This window comes from Bison bison, unplaced genomic scaffold (assembly GCF_000754665.1).
Source record: "Bison bison bison isolate TAMUID 2011002044 unplaced genomic scaffold, Bison_UMD1.0 scf7180017864451, whole genome shotgun sequence".
Lineage (NCBI taxonomy): Eukaryota > Metazoa > Chordata > Mammalia > Artiodactyla > Bovidae > Bison > Bison bison.
This window is the reverse complement of record NW_011495013.1, coordinates 7,641,463-7,663,099: the sequence shown is the minus strand read 5'-3', so window position 1 is coordinate 7,663,099 and position 21,637 is coordinate 7,641,463. Positions and strand designations below refer to the sequence as shown.

General features: G+C 34.7%; 1 protein-coding gene across 6 annotated transcripts in view; it reads left to right on the top strand.

The window, feature by feature from the left end:
* The window catches only part of NFXL1 (nuclear transcription factor, X-box binding-like 1), a 61,160-nt gene that overhangs the window by 465 nt on the left and 39,058 nt on the right, over positions 1-21,637 (top strand). For 3 of the 6 annotated variants that reach the window (XM_010858880.1, XM_010858878.1, XM_010858879.1), the window contains exons 2-12: positions 24-269; positions 3,109-3,282; positions 6,934-7,043; positions 8,851-8,981; positions 10,227-10,405; positions 10,634-10,795; positions 10,898-10,998; positions 11,589-11,703; positions 13,264-13,388; positions 13,996-14,118; positions 17,097-17,187. In XM_010858880.1, the coding sequence (XP_010857182.1) occupies positions 26-269; positions 3,109-3,282; positions 6,934-7,043; positions 8,851-8,981; positions 10,227-10,405; positions 10,634-10,795; positions 10,898-10,998; positions 11,589-11,703; positions 13,264-13,388; positions 13,996-14,118; positions 17,097-17,187 (1,555 nt within the window). In that variant the 5' untranslated portion in view covers positions 24-25. Of the gene's footprint in view, positions 1-23; positions 270-3,105; positions 3,283-6,933; positions 7,044-8,850; positions 8,982-10,226; positions 10,406-10,633; positions 10,796-10,897; positions 10,999-11,588; positions 11,704-13,263; positions 13,389-13,995; positions 14,119-17,096; positions 17,188-21,637 lie in introns of all 6 variants that reach the window. The other 3 variants (XM_010858881.1, XM_010858882.1, XM_010858884.1) reach the window with 2 other exon arrangements.

Sequence of the window (21,637 nt, the reverse complement as noted above, 5' to 3'; positions counted from 1 at the left end):
TTTTTTTTTTTTTCCCTCTGCAGGGATGGAAGCTTCCTGGCGCCAGGTAGCCGGTGGTCGAGGCCGAGCCCGAGGACGAGGCACTGCGGCCCCCTCCTCGGGAAATGGAGTCCATCTCCGCGGCGCCGGAGGAGGGCGAGAGAAGGGGTCGGTGGGCGCTGCTGTTCCTGGCCTCAGCCCCGGAGGAGCGGCCACCCCTGCGGCTGCAGGTAGCTCAGCGCGGCGCTGCCCCGCGGGGTCTGAAGCGCCTCAGACTTCCGTGGCCGGTGGTGAGAATGGCTCCTGTTCTCGGGCTCACCTGAATACCCACCTCCTAAGGCACTGCCTAGTCTGAGCTGCCTCCGCATTCACTACTTTCCTTCTTCGGGAGTTTATAATTGGCCTCACTTCTCAAAGCTTTCAGGCAACTGTTCATTCTAGGCCAATTCCCATCACACCTTATTCATCATCAGTTTAATTGATATTAATCTTTATTATTTCTCCGTCCCGTAGTCTTCTCTTCTCTCTTGTCTATTGAATTCCCAAGGTTGCAAATCGTAGCCCAGCGGTCTGATTTAGCGTATAGTTTGGTTAACACAATGCGTTAAATCTGAATTGATTGCCGGCAGTTTTTTGGTTTTTCTTTTTAAAATTTCATAAAAACCCGGTTAGCAACTTTTCTTCTCAAACACTGTGGCTTTGGTACTTTTATGCGTGGCAACAGTCGGTTGGGCCGAGTTACAGAAGTCCCTTTTAGATTGGATTTAGGCTTTCCCCTTCGCATTGTGTCTCCTACTTCTGGGGCTGTTTGTCATTTTCCATCTTTGTTTGATTGCCTAGTTTAGTGACCTTAATTATCTATGCCCTATATGCACTTGAGTTTGTGGTACTGTTTTCTGCTGGGGTCACAAATTTCATGTCCTTTCCTGGATATATCTGGTGTGGCCTCCTTCAGCTTGTCAGTATCCTTCACCCAAGGCAACGGACAGGAGTTGGAGCTAACTCACAAGAGATAGTGAAGGACAGGGGACCCGGGCTTGCTGCAGTTCATGGGGTTGCAAAGAGCTTAGTGACTGAACAACAAAGCAGTGTTTTGGTGGCGTGCACACATGCAGCTTTCAGTTGTCCACAGCAGTGAAAGAGTGCAGGGGGTCAAAGAATAATCCCGGAAATAATTTTATTGTTGTATTTTTCAAAATATATTTTTTTGGGTGGAGGAGCAAATTGAGCTTCTGAATGTTATACCTCCTCCAGCTAATTTTAAAGTTAGGTGATAGAAAATTCTGAGTTTAGGATAGTGATGAGTTACTGAGTATGATATTGGTGGTAGTGAGGTATGCAAGAGGGAGACTTGTGAACAGTTTTGGTGAACTTCCTTGGATTTTGTGGTTAGAGAAAAGCAAGCATCCTTCAACTGGATAATTGAGATTTGACTGTAAAAAATAATATATGGGAAGGTTGCTTTGTCAGCTGTCTTTGAGATGATCTGATCTGGGTCTATTGATCAGGTTATGAATGTTTTTATTATATCTGCTTCAACCTTTAAAAAAATTTTGAGTCATATATCTTATATCAATTAGTTTTCTACCAGTACTCAAAGATTCCTGTGTAAGCTCTGTACATTTTCCTCCAGTTTTACTTGAAATATCCAGGAGTTCCCAGCCAAACCAGCTGCAATAAGAAAAGGAGAGGATTTCATGAGGAAAATAAAGATAAAACATCATTAAATACAAGTACACCACCTAAAATAGGAAAGTTTTTATGAGTAGTGACTCATCAGTTTCAAGCATAAAGTGCATTTCTTAGTGCACTGATGAATTAAGGCACTCATGAATTAAGATCAATTCAGTATGTTTGTGGCTCCTTTCTTGAACTGTGGTTGCTGTCTAGAAGGGTTTATTAATAATGCTTGTAGAGAATTCTGATAGTCCTGCTCTTGAGGAGTTTGAAGTCTCATTGGGAATGTGCTATGAAGTAGTCTAATTCTTTTTTGCATTATTTAAGACAGTAACAAAGTCAGAAGTACAGACAGTGCTAAGCAGAATAACGGAACTAATTCAAAACTTACTTAACGTTTCTTTTTGGAATGAAGTTGTGAGAAGCACATTTTCTATGTTAGCAGTATTTTGTGTTGGATTCCTGTGCTTAGTCACTCAGTCGTGTATCACTGTTTTCGATCCCGTGGACTGTAGCTCGATAGGCTCCTCTGGCCATGGGCAGTCTCCAGGGAAGAATACTGGAATGGGTTACCATGCCCTCTTCCAGGGGATCCTCTTGTGGCCCAGGGATCGAACCCAGGTCTCCCGCATTGCAGACAGATTCTTTACTGTCTGGCACTTTACGGTCTGATTCTTTACAGTCTGTCTGATTCTTTACCGTCAGTCACTTTTTGTGTGGGATTAATGTTCAGTAAATGTGTTTTGTGACCACATGCTAATAAAGACAAAAAAGTTCTTGCGCTTTCTAAGCAGCAATTGTAAACGTAGTGAGTATACAGTGAATATTGCTTGTGCTAAGTCTTTGGTGGGCCAGGCCATGTTGGGTTTGTAGTATGGAAGAAGATGATTTGAAAAAGCACGTGGCTTTGCTGATTTTGATGTGCTCCCAGTGGGTATGTTTCCCACCTCTTAAGAATCACTGTGTACCATTCATTCATTTAAAACTTTTTTTTATTATTGGAGTATAATTTCTTTGCATTGTTGTGTTAGTTTTTGCTGTACAACAAAGTGAATCGGCTATGTGTATCCCTTCCCTCTTGGACTTTCCTACCATTTATTTTTAAACATCTCACTTTAATTTTGTTAATGTCCTTGTCTTGAGGTTGATCACCAGTTTTTTGATACTTTAACATGCCTTTGTAAATTAAAAAATTGATTTGTTAGTCACTCTAGAACAGTTTGTTGCATTTAGCAGAATATTTAACAAAAGTGAAAGTTTATATTGTGGTATTCTCTTTACCTATATGATAAGAAATTTGAAAATACTTTTTTTCATAGATGACAGTAAAATAGAATGCACCAAAGGTGACTTTTAAATCTGTATTTTAATAATGTGTTGGTATATCATGTCTTTCTTTTTGCGAGATTGTTTTGCAGAAATGAAAAACATTTTTTTTTTTCTATTAAGCAGAGCTAATGTCTCAAAAGAAATTTGAGGAAATCAAGAAGGCTAATCAGGCTGCAGCCAAAAAAATTGTTGAAGAACACTTTAGCTCTTCATCTGAAGAAGAAGGGGATGAAGATTTTGAAGGAAAAAGAGGAAAAATAGTTGCTAATACATTTATAACTTATACTACTCAGACAGGTACTGTATGAGCTTTTAAATTTTGATATTTTTACATCAAATGAAAAATATATTCCTGACTTTTTCTAACACCTTTACTCTGTGTGGGATACTTTTTGTATCTTAAGAATGAACATTCTTATGCTATGGAGTTGAATTTTTACACCTTTTATTATTTGCTGCCACCACTGCTAAGTCGCTTTAGTCGTGTCTGACTCTGCAACCCCATAGACGGCAGCCCACCAGGCTCCCCCATCCCTGGGATTTTCCAGGCAAGAACACTGGAGTGGGTTGCCATTTCCTTCTCCAATACGTAAAAGTGAAAGTGAAGTCGCTCAGTCGTGTCTGACCCTCAGCGACCCCATGGACTGCAGCCTTCCAAGCTCCTCTGTCCATGGGAGTTTCCAGGCAAGAGTACTGGAGTGGGGTGCCATTGCCTTCTCCGTTTACTATTTGAGTTATATGTTTTATCACAGTAATAGGATGGCAATGTCTTTTATAGCCTTAGAAATTCTCTTTGGTGTTTCATTGGCATCTCATTAGTATGCCTGGGTGGTGGGGATGGGGGATCTTCCCTGAGAGATGAGTTGGGTCCAGTTGTTCCTGATGATGGTTTGATTGCACTTGAAGACTTTGAATACTCCTTTAAATTGATTCTTCATTTTTCTCTTTTTCATTATGTTAAATGTATCTTGGAGTCAGTTTCATTTCTTAACTTTATTCCTTTATTTTATATCTTACAACTTCTGATGTTTATGCTTTAAAAAAAATCTTAGTCTCCTCAGGTTCAGTGTGTACAGTCACATTGTATGTTGTATATATCTGGGTTACTTAACCACATTCGTTTATGAGAGCAAGGGGCAAAGTGATGTTGCTGTGAAGATTTGGTACTAAGTGTAGAAATAGATTATTTTCTGTGAAGTGCTCTTACATATTCCACATTTTATGCTTACAGTCATTGCTGGAAGCATTCCTGAAGGTATTATCCATAGTAGTTGCTGAGTATATTGATAGCATCATGAGCCTGGGTACATATCATCAAAATGGTTTCCAAGGAATTTACCCTGTCTGGCAAGGAATTAAGATTAGGAAGCTTGACTGAGAAGTCTGACTCAGCCAGGTAAAAGTTGGCAAAGAGGAACCTTGAGGTTTCTTGCTTTTAAAGGATTTCATAGAAAGTAACTTCAGGCTTCCTTCAAGAAGACCTCACTTAAACCATTCTAGGTACAGGTGTTATTTTTAAATAGGAAATCCAGTGATATAACCAAGTATTTCTGTCTAGTGTTTAGAAAACTTTTATCATTTATGAGTATTGTTAATTTTAACCCGGCTTTCATCTCAAAGTGTTAAGGCGATTTTCTTACGCTGTATTGTGTCAAATCCATAAGTATTTTGATATCCATTCCATTGTGTTCTGTACTTTGCCTCTACCAAAGTCAGGAAACTTGACTAGTACAGTAAATGCCAGAGTTATGAGATGGTTCCTATCTCACGTTAGTGAATTGAACACCAGAACTCACAGCCTTTATACTTCCATGTCAAGTTTCAGACTTTAATGGCAGCTTCCTGTTGGGTATTGCTGTCTTGCTGGCCTATGGAAACATAAACATATGTTGAAAGATAACTTATTTATTGTCTTATTTTCTTTATATTAATTAGTAGTGCCACAGTTTTCCCAGTCACCCACCTAAGGCAGAAATCTGGGAGCAGGGTTGGCATATACATGACATGAGTATATTTTATTTGCTCCCACTCCTCCCCTCAGCCTATGTCAGACAGCTCTTCAGGCACAGCAATCTTTCCTTCTGAATCTTGGCATGAACGTTGACTTTTCAAAGCAACACAATCTCATTGTCACCAAGTCCTGCTGAGTTTTACTTCCTAAATTTCTTAAATTCACCCCACCTTTCCCCATACTGTCATCACCTTAATTCAGGCCCCTACAGCTGTTTAATAGGTTTAATAGCTATTAAATAATAGTTATTTAAATCCACATAATAGCTCTGTGGGGTAGATATTATTATTACTACTATTTTAAAGATGAGAAAGCTGAGATGGACACATTGACTTACTAAATGTCTTTTTTGCTTCATCTGCTGTAACTACCTCCTCTCTGGTACTTCATGTTTCCAGTCTTGGCCTCCTCACAGTCATTTTTCTTCAGTTGCCAGAGTGATCTTGTTAAAATGCATGACTTCAAATGCCATCCTGTCCACCATGACATCTTGGGCACTATACTTTATTGCTGCAGCCAAGTTTTAACACAATTTTCAAAGAAGTCTTACATAAATTTTATAAATATAAGATTAGACTTTATTAAAGTCTATTCATCTTGTTTTTATCTTCTATGTTACATGGTAGCTGTTAAATTAGATGAAATTTTAAAATGCTCTACATTTGTTAGAGCCAGCCATGTCAAAGAGCAAAATAAATACATAGAATATGGTTATTAAGTCTGTCTTTAAGGATTCTCGTCAAACTTTGATGTTTGTTCAAAACAATTGTCTTAGTAAGTTTATAGTATTTTATAGTTTTGGGAGTGATTTTATATATATTTTGTTGAATAACCTAAATTATACTTGTGTTTATAGTATGGTAGAACAAGATTTTGTGACTTTTGTGTTTACTTAGATGGTCTTAGAAAGTAAAGAATTATCCAAGTGTCCTTCTTATTTTTCTTTTTGATGACATAAATTTTGGCTTGTACAATTTTATTGCCATGTTCTGTACTTATGATAGTTTATGCCAGTAGTGTACTTTTCCTGGAGACTTGGTTAACCTCTATTGAATAATCTTTATTATACTAAAGGCCTGTAGGTTTATTTTTCTTATACTAAAGTGACTCAGATTATTGTCCTTTTGGTGTCATGTGAGCTTCAGGGTTGCTTTTCTGCCTTTCATTGTGCTGTTATTTCTTGGACCTTCCTGTATTAAACCCTTGCTGCAGCATAGCATAGTGGTCAAGAGGGCTCACTTTGGAGCCATACCGAAGTTACTTAAATGTTATGTGCTTCAGTTTTCTCATCTGTAAAATGAAATTAAAAACATCTTATTTAATCTTACTGAAATACAAATAGTGCAGTGTCTACCAAGTAAATGCTTAATGATTGCTTAAAGAAAATACGGTGTAGTAATTTTTTTTCTAAGTCATGCTTCCTTTTTAAGCAGAAATAGCATAATTTAATGAAACAAGGTTATTGTACTGTATTGATCTTTTCATTCGATGGATTTTTACTAAGAACATGCTTTGTCAGACAGACAGACTCATATACACAGACTCTTATGCACTTACACATTGATAGACATATGCTTATATTTAGGCTCAGTGGCTCTGCTGAGCTTTTGCTTTTCAGTTCCTTTCACCTCGCTTTAGGTATGCTTTCTCTTATTACTTGGCATCTTGCTGCCTTTGCCTGAGGCTCTGCCCCCGCCGGATTTGTTAAGGACTGTAACAGCAGGTGAACTCTGAGAGAAGGTCAAAATAGAATGCATGGACTTTGTGACCTCTTTGCAGTTCACTGATTGCTTTTTTCCTTTAGCTTCTCCTTTTTTTAGCTGTAGTTTGAACAATTGATAATACTAGACAGTTCTCACGTAATGTGGTGCTGTTGGTGACTTTGTGTTATTTTCAGATGTTGCTTAACCTTAAGTTTTCAATTTTTAAATTTCAAGATGGAGATGTACGAGAATTAGAGCGAACGAAACAGTACGTAAATGAAGCTTTTCAAGCCGGGGCTATGACATGCTTAATTTGTATTGCTTCAGTGAAGAGAAACCAAGCAGTAAGTTTTTGTCCATATCTAAAATAATGTTATTGCCATCAAATATCTTATTTTGCATGTATACTTTGTAATCATTTATTACTGTTTTTGCTAAAAAATGTTTCATTTGAGAATTCTATTTATAAATTGATATTCAGTTTTGGGGAATCTGTGATTAAAAGAAAAATACCTCTAAATGAGCAATGAATATTTTCAGCACTATTAATAAAACTGAAGCAAATATTTTCAGTGTCAATGCATATGTCATGTTGATAAAGCATTTTTAGCATTAGTACTTAATAGAGACTCACAAGTACTGAAATGTTAAATAACTTACATTTCATTACTTTCACCAGGTTTTAAAAAATATCATTATGTTCCCTGCCTTCAAGGAAGTAAAACCTGGCAGTGACATTTATGGTTTATTAGTGAGCTTCTCTTGTCTTGAAGGTGCTTCTGGAAAGTGGCTAGGTTAATGGGGAGAGATGGATTCAGAGATAACTTATGTACTTAGAGATTCTATGGCCTAATGGTGAAGTTAATATATATGTAAATTTAAAGAGCATTAATAAAGCAATTAAGGGGACGTGATGACTGAATGTGATAGACTCACCATTTAGACCTCAAGCTAATCCTCTGCTATTGTAGCACCATTGCCTAGAGAAGGGCAGTCAGGTCAGATGTGAAATGGATGGGTCATGCAGAATGAACCAGAAATTTAAGCTATATCAGATAGGATAGCATAGCAGCTGCAGGTGCCTTTGGTGCTTCTGGTTGGCTTACTGTGAATTCAGCTGCAGTGGAGGAATAGTCTCTGCATTAAACACTTGCTGTCTGTGGGTTTTTTCCCCAACCTCACTGCTTTCTCTTTGGGAACTAACTCAGCAGGAAGTGGGTATAGTACCGAAGTAGGGCAGAGTTATTCCCCACTGGGGCAACATTCCACCATAAGGAATTAAGGGATGAGTGCTCTAGCTTCCTCTTTGCTAGTGGTTGGGGCTGGAGTTGTCCTAGGCATGTTTTATGTGGTTCTTCAGAACATTCCTAACAGGACTGAACTTTGGCCCTTAGTAGTAATCAGCTGAGTAATATGCAGTTTATTCGCATTTCCTTTTCCCTCTCTTGACCTTTTACTTCTATATCCCAGTTCTTTTTTTAGGCACTGCTTTTTTGGGGGAAGAAGTTGGCTTTTTTTCAGTGCTTCAGCTGGCTTATGATATTTATATATATATTTTCAAGTTTCTTTGTTCACCCAAGTTTTAGAATTTAGCATTAATTGCGAGACTAATAGATTTTTAATAACAATGGGGCAACAGAGATTATAAGTACATACTTGTGTTTAAGGATTCCTTTTGTGGTGTTATTTACAATTAGAAAAACCTAAATGTACAACGACCCAAAATTTGTTAAATTATGGTATATAAATCAACGTGATACCTGCTATACAGCTATAAATATCATGTTGTATGAACATATTTGATAAGGGTAAGTGCTTATACTATGTTAAAAAAAAGGCTATAGTTACTTATCAGTAACTGCAGTATGACCTCATTTTTTAAAAAGTATGAAATATATACAAAAATATTAGAGATTTTTTTCAGAATGTTAGCAGTAGTTTCTAGCTGAATGAATCTGGATGGTTAATATTATTTTTCTTTACAGTGTTCTACATGTAAATTAATTTTTTAAAAGAACATTTCTTCTATTATGCTAGAGGAAGGTTTTTTTCTGTAATTAGTTCTTGAAAATGATACTTGTTTTAAAGTATTGTGGAATTATCAAAGAAAAATCATTTTGTGTTTGTTAATCTCTGATACCTTTGTCTTAGGTTTGGAGTTGTTCAGGATGTTTCTGTATATTTCACATGCCCTGTATCCAGAAGTGGGCTAAAGATAGCCAGTTTCTGGTATCTTCTCTGACGGATGATGATTTTGGAAAGAGAGATTATCCCTGGCCTTGGTAACTTTCTCTAATTTAGTTGGAGTGTTTAGTAGTAAAATAAATGAAAATTGTAGCTTCTTAGTTGTTCTATTGGCAATTTCATTGTCCATGCTTGGCCTTCAAGTAGTCATTTGGTTTGTGAAGAGATGAAACCTACTAATGGCTCCCTCCATTGCCCCAACTTGTATTAACTAATAGTTCCTTTGGTAACTACTAAATCATTTAGATTCTTACCCCCACCCCCCCCCCCCCTCCCACCCCCACCACAAAGCAACGCCTTAGTTATCTTTTTAAAGAACTTTTAATTTCTTTCTGACTAGAATCCATTGAAATTCTGCAGCTTCTCTCAGGAGCTCCTGTTTGTATATTTTAGTGTCACATTGTACAAGACTGACATCTAACATTTTGATCATTGGCTTCCTAGTTTTAGCCTCAAAATCTATCAAAGCTTCAGGTTATCCAGTCTCATTAAATTTTCTACATTTATTATTTTAGTTTGGCTTCTAGGACCAAAACTGCTTTATTTTAGTCTTGCTGGGTAAAAATTTGTTTTAGTAGAGAATGTGAAGCAGTATTTGAACTTTTCTTTGACTTAGGCATATTTGAAATATATATATTTTTGTATTAGATGTTAAATATGAATATTTTTTATTTTCAAATATTTTTCCCTTTCTAGATTTTGCCATGTTTCTTGCTGCTATATTACCTACCTGTAACCTGATTTCTCTCTTCTGCTTGCTATTGCTAATATAGTTTGCTTATTTGTAGACCACCCAACCAAACTTTTAAAATAGTGAGCCTTATAAAATTGGAATGAATAACTCAAGAATAAAGTTCAGGTGGTTAGTAGAAAGCTAATGTTGCTTTCTTGTATAGCTGTATTTTAGATATGTGTTGTTTAATACAGTAGCAAGTAGCCGCATGCAGTTGTTTATACTCTTAAAAATTATGAAATAAAAAATTGTTTCTTCCTCAGTTGTATGTATTAGCCACATTTCAAGTGCTCACTAGCCATATGTGGCTAATGGCTATTGTGTTGGACATGACAGGTGTAGAACACTTCCATTGTCTCAGGAAATTATTGGACAGAGCTGTTCTAGATGGTTGAAGTTGATTTTAGTAAAATCATGTTTCTTACTAATATAGAGATGGAGCAGAGGTTACATTAACTGATTGTATATACTCCATTGTTAAGTATATTTATATCCCATCTCATATCACTTTTATAAATGAAATTAACTTCAGGAATTTCATTCTTTGTAGTCCCAAATGTAGGTTTGAATACAAACGATCTGACACACCTAGCAGGTACTATTGCTATTGTGGAAAAGTGGAAGATCCACCTTTAGATCCGTGGCTTGTGCCTCATTCATGTGGCCAAGTATGTGAGAGAGATTTTAAACCTTCTTGTGGCCATAAGTGTTTACTCCTCTGCCATCCGGGTGAGTTATATATTATATTTCTTGTTTTTTGTGGGTAGTTATTTCTTCTTACATTGAAGCAAAAAAATCATTGTGAAAGTTGAATCCAGAACTTAAGTGTACATAAGAAAATATTTGAAGGGATTGCCTTTTAAAGTATCAGGAAAGTGTTAGGAATTACTGATAGGTGTAGGAACTGAAATTTTTAATTTTTGACTTCTGATTTTTTTTCCTTTCATTGGATTCTAGGTCCTTGCCCCCCTTGTCCCAAGATGGTCACAACTACTTGTTATTGTAAGAAAGCAAAACCTATCCCTCGCCGGTGCAGTGCTAAGGAATGGTCCTGTCAGCTGCCATGTGGACGGAAATTGCTTTGTGGACAACATAAATGTGAAAATCCTTGTCATGCAGGTAAAAGGTCATAAGTGTTAGATGTTCCAGCCTTAAGCAGAAGTCAAAGCAGCCGCCATTGCTTTTATGATGTTCCATGCTTATTTATCGTTTTGATTTTAGGAAGTTGCCCACCTTGTCCAAGAGTTAGTAGACAAAAGTGTGTCTGTGGCAAACGAGTAGCTGAAAGAAGCTGTGCAAGTCCACTGTGGCACTGTGATCAAGTAAGTGTATATGCATTTTGAGGAGTGGGTGTTAAAGTCTACCAAAGCATATACAATTAGAAATGCTAGTTAGATTTAGTTGGATAAAAAGAGAGGAAGAACAGCAATTCAGATGAATTTTATTCATGTTTTAGGAAACTTTTCAACTTAGTATCATTTTAATTACCAGGAGAAATTTATTTTTCAAATTAACAGCGACTTGTTGAATTTCAGATTTAGTACATATGTACTCTTTCTTGCTAGCTTTTTCTCCTCTTTTCCCTCTTCTTGAGTTAATCCACTTGAGGAAGTAGGGTTGATTTTGTAGCTTGTCTTAGAATTGGCATGGCTTTAGTACCATTGGAAATCTTGGTGGATGACCACATGAAACTGTATGTTCTTTTTGCCTTTGTTGTATTTTAAAAATATACTCTGGCACAAAAGAAATGTGTGTTTGTGTTTATGCACATTCATGATACCTATGTAAGAGAGAAAGCATAATAATATGAGGAATATAAAGAAGTTGCTTATTTGTGATTGAGAAATTATTATGTCGTATACAAAGTCTTGTTAACTTTTAAGTCTTTAGCATTTATTGCATGTTGTTCTAGGTATGTGGGAAAACACTACCATGTGGTAATCATACGTGTGAGCAAGTTTGCCATGTAGGTGCTTGTGGAGATTGTCCTCGATCTGGGAAAAGGTTCTGTCCATGTCAGAAGTCAAGTAAGGCTTTCTAAAAAATCTTTAATCAGATTATGATTACTTGTTATGCTAATTATTATATTTTCCCAATTAGTCTTCTCTGGAAACTTACAATGTCATTTCAATAATAATATAAATTCAGTATTAGATTTCTACACACCTGGGTAACAGGTGGATTAAGAACTCAGATTTTGGCCCCAAACTTCCTGAGCCTCTGAAACGGGTGTCTTGTCAAGCTCAGACCAACCTCTTTTCAACCCATCAAAGCACATTCAAGGTGTATCTTCGGCTTCCATCTGAATGCTCTTCCAACTCCCCTATTCTTTCAACCCCTGACCAGTGAAGAGAAGTGATTGAGGGAAGTAAATGTCAATATCCTGTGCTGCATGCTGATAAAACAAACAAAAAACTGGAGTGATAATAATATGATCTTTGATTATATAAGGGTCACCATTCTGAATAGCGTGCCAACATATATAAATCTGGGTGAGTTAAGACTGTGATGAATATAAGTATTACAAGATGTATTCCTGATTTAGTTCCTTCCTCTGATCCCATTTCTTTCTTTCCTTGCTTGAATAAATCTCTGCTAAAATTAAAAAAAAAAAAAAAAAAAAGACTAAGCGTATCTGGGTTGAAATCCCACTTTCTTGAATATACTTTTCTCAAGTTAAATGGGGACAATAGTAGTACCTTCTTCATAAGATAATTGTGAGAATTAAGTGATAAAATGCACATAAATTATTTAGTGTAGTGGCCAGCACATGAAGGAAACCTAATAGTTATAAACTCTTGCCATTATTCTGTGTTAGAGGTGAATTTAGTTTTGACTGCTTTGAGATGAAGGCATAGAAGAGTTTCAGTTGACGTTCACTTTCTTGATTAAGCACCAATACCAGCACACATATTTGTGAGATTATTGCCAGCATTAGTTATAAAATATTTATGTTAAAGGCCAATTTCATAGTTTGAAAATCTAGATTTTTTTTTTTTTCCATCCTATGAGCTTGTTTAGAGCAATTTTCTTTTTTTTTTTTTATTCTGTATATTGTAGAATTCTTCCTAGTAGTTTCCAGGGACTTACTCATTTCTTTAGAAAAGTTATTTCTGAAGTAGTTAGCTCATAAAAATGTGCTTCTTGAGTATGGTAACATGTCATGTGTCGAATTCTTTTTAAAACGCATAAACTTTGGGACTTCCTGGCAGTCCAGTAGTTAAGAATCCTCCTTGCAATGCAGGGGACCTGGGTTGGATCCCTGTTTGGGAACTAGGATCCCACATGCCACAGAGCGGCTAAGCCTGAGTGCCACAACTAGAGAGCCTGTGCGCCACAACGAAGATCCCACGTGCCGAAGCTTAAGATCCGATGCACCGAAATAATTTTTTTTTTTAAAGCATAAACTTTACAAATATTAGGGGTTATTTTCATTAAAGTGAACTTTTTCCATTAATTATGTAGATGCAAAAACTCATGTCAGAAAGGCCTGTCATTTAGGGAACCAGAAGTACATGGCACATTATTAGTGTTTTATAATAATATATGTTGTTACTAATACTGATTTTTTTTTTATCTGCTTCTAGAATTTTCCTTGCCTTGTACAGAAGATGTACCAACTTGTGGAGACAGTTGTGACAAAGTACTTGAATGTGGAATCCATAGATGTTCACAGCGTTGTCACCGAGGCCCTTGTGAAACATGTAGACAAGTTAGTCATCTCCTGTAATGATTACTTTTTTAACAGCTGTCATAATATGTCAAATGGGGTTGTTTTATAATTGTTCTCTTAAACATCTGCTGTCATGATCTAACATTTATTATGATGAAACAGGAGAGTATGCCAGCAATTAAATCTGAAGTTACCATTTATTTTGTATTCCTTGGTAAAAGTTTGAATGTTGTCATTTTTAGACTAGTGTGGACTTGTTTGTTCTCAGTAGACATTCAAAGCAACAATGAATTAGGCTTAGTGATGATGGAAAAAAATGCCTAGATGTCATTTTGGTTTTGACATGCTACCAGATAATCCAGTTTTCTTGTTTTATTGAAACTAGATGTATAGATGTTACGGTGTAATTAGATATAAGAGATTTTAATTGTTTTACTATTTAATATCAAGTTTTTACTAAATTTAATAATAGAAATTCTGTGAAGTCTTTTTGAAACAAGTGTCTTAGAAAATTCAGCCTTTTTTTTTTTTAAGTCTTTAATACAAAAGGCTCTTAAAACTTTTCTCTTTCATTTTTTAGTAATTATAGAGATAGCAATGTGAAAAAATCATATCAACAAAAGTCAATAGCATTTGATTCTTCCAGGAAGTGGAAAAGCATTGTCGCTGTGGGAAGCATACAAAACGAATGCCGTGCCATAAACCTTATCTTTGTGAAACTAAGTGTGTTAAGATGCGGGACTGTCAGAAGCATCAGTGTAGGAGAAAGGTAATAAGCTTGGAAAACTGATTTTAAAATTCTTTTGAGTTTTTCCTTTTGGGGCCTATGATAAGTGCCATCTTGACTTGTTCTTCAGGTATTTAGACATATTCTTTGCTTCCTATATGAAGTATTAATAAATATATTGTTTGTATTAGTGGAAATTCTATCAATGTTTTTAAATAACAGTGGTGTCCTTTTGTCCTGTGCATAATTCTTTTGTCTTGATTATCTGGCTATTTCTGTTCCCTGACTAAAACGTCATAGCAGTGTTAGCAGTGTCATTTGGTTTTGTAGAGGCTTAACTTCTGCTGTTCAGATCTTATCTGTAGAAACTTGGTTCAGTATAAGGAGTATTTTTTTGAGTCTGTAGATTTGCAGTTTTTTCAAGCCTCTTCTATTATTATAAATTATCCCTCTATCTCCGGTAAGATACCTTGTTCTTAAATTTATTAAATATAGTGATTTCAACTTTGTTTTTCATAGTGTTAATACAGTATATCTTTTCCATCCTTTTAACTTATTCATATCTTTATATTTAAAGTGAACATCTATGCAGAACACTTAGATTTTTTATTTTATTCAATCTTTAGTTTTAATTTGAGTGTAGATCATTTACATTTCTTACGATCTTTAATAAAATGGTTGAATTTAAATCTGTCATTGGCTATTTATTTTCTGTTTGCCCATCTGCTCTTTGTTGCTTTTCTTTCTTTTGTGTCTTCTATTTGATTGAGTGTTGCTTTTCAATGATTCTACTTTACCTCCTTTATTTAATTCCGACACATTTTATACTATTTTTTAAAATAATCTTAAATATGTTGTTTTGCTTTAAAAGGTATCTTTCAAAGAATTTGAAAAAAATAGGTAATCTTTTATATTTATCATCAAACTCATGACTTTTGCCATTTTTCATCCTTTTATAAAGATTCAGGTTTCTATCTGGTTTCATTTTCTTTTATCTGAAGAACTTCCTTTAACACCTCTTGAGTGCTGGTCATGGAGTCTTTCAATTTTTGTAAACTCTCTTTAGCTTTTGTTTGTGAAAAATATTTTTACTGTATGATTTTTATTTGACAGTTTTCCCCCCATACTTTAAACTATTTTTGTTATCTTTGTTCTTCTGTATGTATCTTTTTTCTTTGTTTAAAAAGATTTTTCTCTTTATCATTAGTCTTCAGAAATTTATTAGTGATTTCCTTTGTATTGCCTTCTTCATGTTTCTTTTGCTCGGCTTTTGTTGAGTTTCTTGTATTTCTTTATAGTTTTCATCATACTTAGGACATTTTCAATCCTTATTTCTTCAAATATTTCTCCTACTCTTTGCTTTATGACACTCCAGTGATGTATATGTCAAACTACTTGAGGGCCTATAGTTCTAATGCTTCACTCATGCTCCATTTATTATTTAGTCTTTTTAATGTTCATATTTTATGTTAGCTTATATTGCTTTATCTTCAAGTTCAACAAGTTTTCTTTTGCATTGTATAATCCCATTTTTAATCCCATCATGTATTTTCTCCTCTCAGACAGTATTTTTTCATCTGAGTCTTGGAGTTGGGTCTTTTTCATCACTTCCATGTCTGTCCTTTTCATGCTCATGCTTTCTTCTGTTGTCATCAGTATAGGTGGATGGGCTATACTTCACAGGCTTATTTTAATGTACTTATCTACTAATTCTGTCATCTGTCATTCTTGGGTCTATTTCTGTTGATCGAATTTTGCTTTCCTTTTGGGTTATTCTTTCCTCCTGGGTGACTTTTGATTGGTTTCCAGATACTATGAACTTTATATTTTGTGCTACCATTTCTCCACAAATTCTAACCATACTGGCCTCTGAACCTTGAATTTTGTCTCCTTAACTTGGTGAGACCACTGGACTTTGCTTGTGATTTTTCTCCTTGTGCTGCAGTGTGGAAACTTCCAGGTCTAAACTTGTGCTATCATAGGACTCACCTTTTTTGTTTATCTTTTCATAGGGTTTCTGTCCAGTGTTGCCTAATTGTCCAAAATCTGAAAACTGTTGTTGGATATATTTTGTCTGATTTTCTAGTTGTTTAAAGCAGGAGAGTAAATCTGGTCATTATTGCTCATCAGTGGTGAGAAACAAACACTTAAAAGGCTTATCGCAATAATCTTCTTTTCCCCCACTGGCACTGGGAAAGTGATAGGCACATAGTATTTTTTGGTAAATACTTATTGAATTGAGTGAACTATTTTAACTTTTAATTGCTTTTCAGTAATGTATATTTTGTTTTGAGCTATTTTTTTATCCTGAAACTTTTTCTTAAGTAGGTTACAAACCCATATTTCTTTAAGACAATTGTAGTCTGTATTTTGTTTCCAAGGTTTGGATATATGAGAAGTCAAGGAGTTAGAATGGCAGATAGAACTTTTAAGTAGTTGCTTTGTGTTCATGAATGAAAATTGGGACAAGTCTTAGACAGCTGTATTTCTCACAGATTGAAAATTAAGAAGTAACAAACGAGAGAGTGCTGAAATCAGTTAGCCTGTCTCTGCTTCTTTCCTTTAGTTAGACTCTGATTCTTTGGTTTGAAAATAGTTCCCCACCTAATTTATATAATGCACTGGCTTTATTATAATTAAATCTTAAAAATAGGCAGATTGTTTGCCTAAATTGATTATAGAGTTTGACTACATGCATTCCTATGGTTAATGTTGTCAGTCTCTGCATATATAAGTAGAAGAGAATCTCTTTTGGAACTATTTTAGATTATAGAATAGTTAACCAAAGGGCACGTAAATTTAGCTTGATTTCACTAAATTAGGTCATTGTCTATTTAAACTTACAAGTTCTTAGTATAATGTATTCTACACAAGAATGTTAATACTCTTGAATATTCTTATTCTTATAGTGAAAAGAACAATCTTTTGATTTCCCTAAGTTCTGTGAATAACTAGTAATGACATTCATATTATGTATGATTTTCAAATTATCTGTTCTTTATATATTGCTTTCCCTTCAGTGTTGCCCTGGAAACTGTCCACCTTGTGATCAAAACTGTGGACGGACTTTAGGATGTAGAAACCATAAGTGTCCATCTGTCTGCCATAGAGGTAAAATTTAATAACAGCTGTAATTTTATGTTTATATTTACATAGTGCTTTATAGTTGATAGAGAGCTTTCACATTTATTATCTTACTCTTAACAATCTTGAGACGTTAGAGTAGTCGCTAGTATCCTTATTTTATGGTCGAGGACATTTAAGCTGAAGAGGATTCAGTGATTTCCTTAGGGAATTTTCTAGCAAAGCACCATAACCAAGATTTGAACACAGGCCTTCTAAATATAAACTTTAGTTCTTTCTGTAATACCATATTGTTTCCTTTCTTCTACCCAACCTTTCCCATATAGTTCTTAAGCTAATAGGTTTTTCAGTACTATTGTGAATTTTAGACATTTATATGAAATTAAGTTTAGTAAATGAATGGATATATTCTTTCCAGTGGGTCTCAAAATTTTTAATCTCAAGGCCCCTTTAAACTCTTTTTGGACCCAAAGACCTTTTGTTAATATGGGTTTTATCTATTGATATTTATTCTATTTAAAATTAAAATATAATAACATTTATTATTTTATTTAAACATAGTAATAATCCATTACATCTTAATACAGTAACTTTTTTTGTGTGAAAAATAAATATTTTCTGGAAAAAAAAATTAGTGGGAAGAATGGTATTTTGTATTTTTGCAGATTTCTTTAATGTCCAGCTTAGTAGAAGATAACTGGATTCACGTATCTGCTTCTGCATTCGATCTATTGTGATATCCCTTGTCACTTAGCTTCTGGAAAATTCTAATCTATGTATATGAGATCTTGCACACCACCTGAAAGGGTCTCAGGAGTCCCTAAGTTATTAGACGTTGAAGACTGAGTTAACTTTACTCATTTGGAGTATGTTAGTATGAAGTGAAATCTCCTGAAAGATAGTATATGGTAGTGGAAAGAGCATGGACTTAAATTAAGAGGTCTGAGTCAAGTCTGGACTTAGTAGCTATATGACCTTGGACAAACTACTGTACTGTTTTTTGTTGTTTTCCTTTGGGATTAGGTGGATGCTAGATATCTCTCTTAATGTCTTCGTTCTTTCAGGAATCTTGGAAGGTGAATGACATTAGTGTTTTGTGTAAGGAGGAAGAAGGCAAAGACTATTGGCCCAAGGTTATAGAACTAGTTACAGAGTCAGGATGTGAACCCAAAACTTCAATAAGTATTTTTGAGTGTCTTCTAAGTACCAGGCACTGGGATTACATGAGTGAACAATTTGACAGAGTACCTGCTTTTATGGAACTTATTTTGTAATTCTCCCTTAATTAGAATAAAAATAAATAAATTAGTACAGAATATCAGATAGTGACAAGTATAATAAGAGAATTAGAGTGAAATTAAAATCATGTTAGTGGATGATATATACTGCTTTACATAGTATGGTCAAGTAGGATGATGTGTGAGGGGGACCCTGAGAGACGTAGGGATCAGATGCTGTGGAAATGGGGATGGGGCGGTGGGATTGCAGATGCCTTAAGACAGAAACGTTTGAGAGGACTGAAGTGATTGTCCAAGGAGATGAGGTCAGAAAAATGGTGGGATAAAGGACTGCTGAGGAAAGGAGAATATGTCTAGGGTTTCAGAAGCCACTGTTAAAACGTGACCTTCACTTTAAGTTGAAAACTTGACTGGTTGTATGACCATCAAAGAAATTAGATCAGTAGTTGAGAATTTTCTCACCAAGAAAAAAAAGGTCTCATTGATATTTACACTTGATTTTTAACAAATAAACATTTAAGGTATATATAAGTTTAATCTCTTTGTAAATTATTTGATAGTATATATAAAAAAGGATTGTGCCCCAGCTCGTTATTTATCTTACAGAGAAAGTAAGAGAAAATTACAGGTCAATCTAACTCATGAACATGTTTGTGAAATTAGTTTTAACCACTCAAATCCAGCTAGATGGTATTAAGATATCCATGCAATAATATATGGTTGGTTTAAGATTAGTAAATGTAATATGTTTCTACTACATTAACAGACTATAGGAGAAATGAGATCATTTTAGTAAATGTCTGAGAAACCATTAATAAAATTCAAAATCTGTATATGATGAAAACTTAACCAGGAATAGAGGAGAGCATCCTTAACCTGATTTATACAGTATCTGCAAAAAGCATAAAGCAAGCATCATACTTAGTGGAGAAATGTTGAAAGCATATCCCCATCTTGTACTCCTTTGAAGCAGATCCCATAAATACTTCAATGTGCATCTCTAAAAGATGGATTCTTAACCTGAAAATAGTTAATCTGTTTCTGAATATCAGCAAATATGTGGTGTTCACATATCTTGTTGTTTCATAAATACCTTTATTTTTTTACTTCAGTTTGTATGACTCAGAAATCTTACTAAGATTGACATTGTAGTTGGTTTATGTCTCTAAAGTCTGTTAATCTGTAATTTCCCTCTTTTTCTATGATTTTCCATCTTTTTCATTTGTCACTTAAGAAACTAGATTGCTTTATACAGTTTTATAGAGTCTGGATTTTTCAGAATGCATCTCTGTGGTATTATTGAATTTTTGGCATTTTCCTCTGTATTTCCTATAAACTATTAGTGGGACTAGTGGTTTGATCAGATCTGGGTTCAATTATTATTATTATTGTTTGGCAGAATGTTTATTTTTAAAAAAGTTTACTAGCCCCTAACAAAATTTATCTTAATGGAAAGTGTATGAAAATACCATTGTCCAGCTCTTACCACAATTGCATAAGATATGTAAAATCATTATTTTATGTCATTTTTCATTATTCTAGACACCTTCATAATCTTAAGTTATACGGTAACTCATAGGAAGAGCATGCTGTCTGCATGTTTGCATTGTGAATATATGAAAGTTCAATTTATAGTTCTTTTAAGTTTAAGACCATCCATGGTTATGATTCCAGAATTATTGGGCTTTTGACCCACTGATCACTGTAACTCAATGCTCCTTTTTCATTTAAAAAATACTGTAACTGAAGTTATTTTAGTTTATTTGTCATGTTGTACAAGTATTTGTAATGGGTTCATTAGGAAGACTGTTCAGGGAAATTATCCCTTATTCTCAAGATTTAATTAAAAAAAAAGAAAACTAATACGGTAGTTTAGGATGGTGAAAAGATATTGTTTGATAAGTTCCTCTCTGAATTGCTGAAGATGAATGAAAATGATCATTGTTAAGTGTGGAAATTGATACAATGTGCTGAGTAAGAACAGACATAAATATTGCTATTAACTTTTAAAAAATGTGACATCTAGTCATTCTTTTGGAAGGAACAAAATAAAGTTTGTTCAGGTGAGTCAGGATGACTTGGTTTGCATTACCATCAGGATAATACTTCATTGGATTATACTTACGAAAACTCTGAAGTCTAAGTTTGGTAATTTGTATGATACATGTGTGTTTTTTCCCTATGATGATTTTTGTTTTCGTTTTCTGTGGTCATTATTTAACTTATTAAATATTTTTAACTTTTGTTTGTTTTGAACTTATAGAATCTTTAACCAGGCTGTTTGTCATCTTTAATCTGTTTTTTATTAGGTTAACTGCTGTTCATTATTTTGCTTGGTCTGACACCTAGGCAGCAGTGTCTTGAGATACTTCCTAGTTGAAGACTCTTTATTCCTTTTTTATTATTTCATTTTTAATGGGGTGCCCTACTGGGAAAACAGAGTAGAAAGAAAGCCCTTAAGAGAATGTCAAAGCCTTGGGGAGAACTTTTTAGCCCAGTTTAAAAGATTTCTTTTCAGTTGGTTTTGCATGTTTCTACCAACCCATAACAAAAGAAGGTGAAAAACTAAAACTCTAAAGATGTTTACTTTTGAAATGTTTAGAAGAGAATTATTTGGAATTATAGCCTAAAATGAGATTTTACAATTTAGTCTTTTCTCAGAGCATGACTAATGGAAAATTGACTGTACTTGTTAATAATCTGATGAAAGAAGTCACTCATATTGGGGAATTTATCTTAAAATAATGTACTTGAATAAATGTATGTATGAAATTAAGCCAAAAAGATTATTGCTAACAGATTTTCCACAGACTTAGCTCCATTTTGCTTATATAATTTTAATAATGTGTTATTTGTTACTTAGAACTTTTAGCAAATTTTAAGTGAAATTCTAAAACTTTTTGTTGACGTACCAGTGTAGGTACAGAAAAGTATACAGATAGCAAGTGTACAGTTTGATGACTTTTTGTAAATGGAACCTACCCATATAATCAGAACTCACATTACTAAACAGAACATTACCAGCATTTCCAAAACTATTTTTGTGTCCTTTGTAATCATCATCCTGATTTTAAACAGAGTAGATTTAGTTTTTCCTGTTCATTTTATGTAAATGGAATCATACTCTTGGTGTTGAATTTCTTTTGCTCAGTGTTACGTGTGAGGTTCGTTCATACTGGTTTTATTCTCATAGTAGAATCCCATTCTGTGAATATACTAAACTTATTGATTCTGCTGTT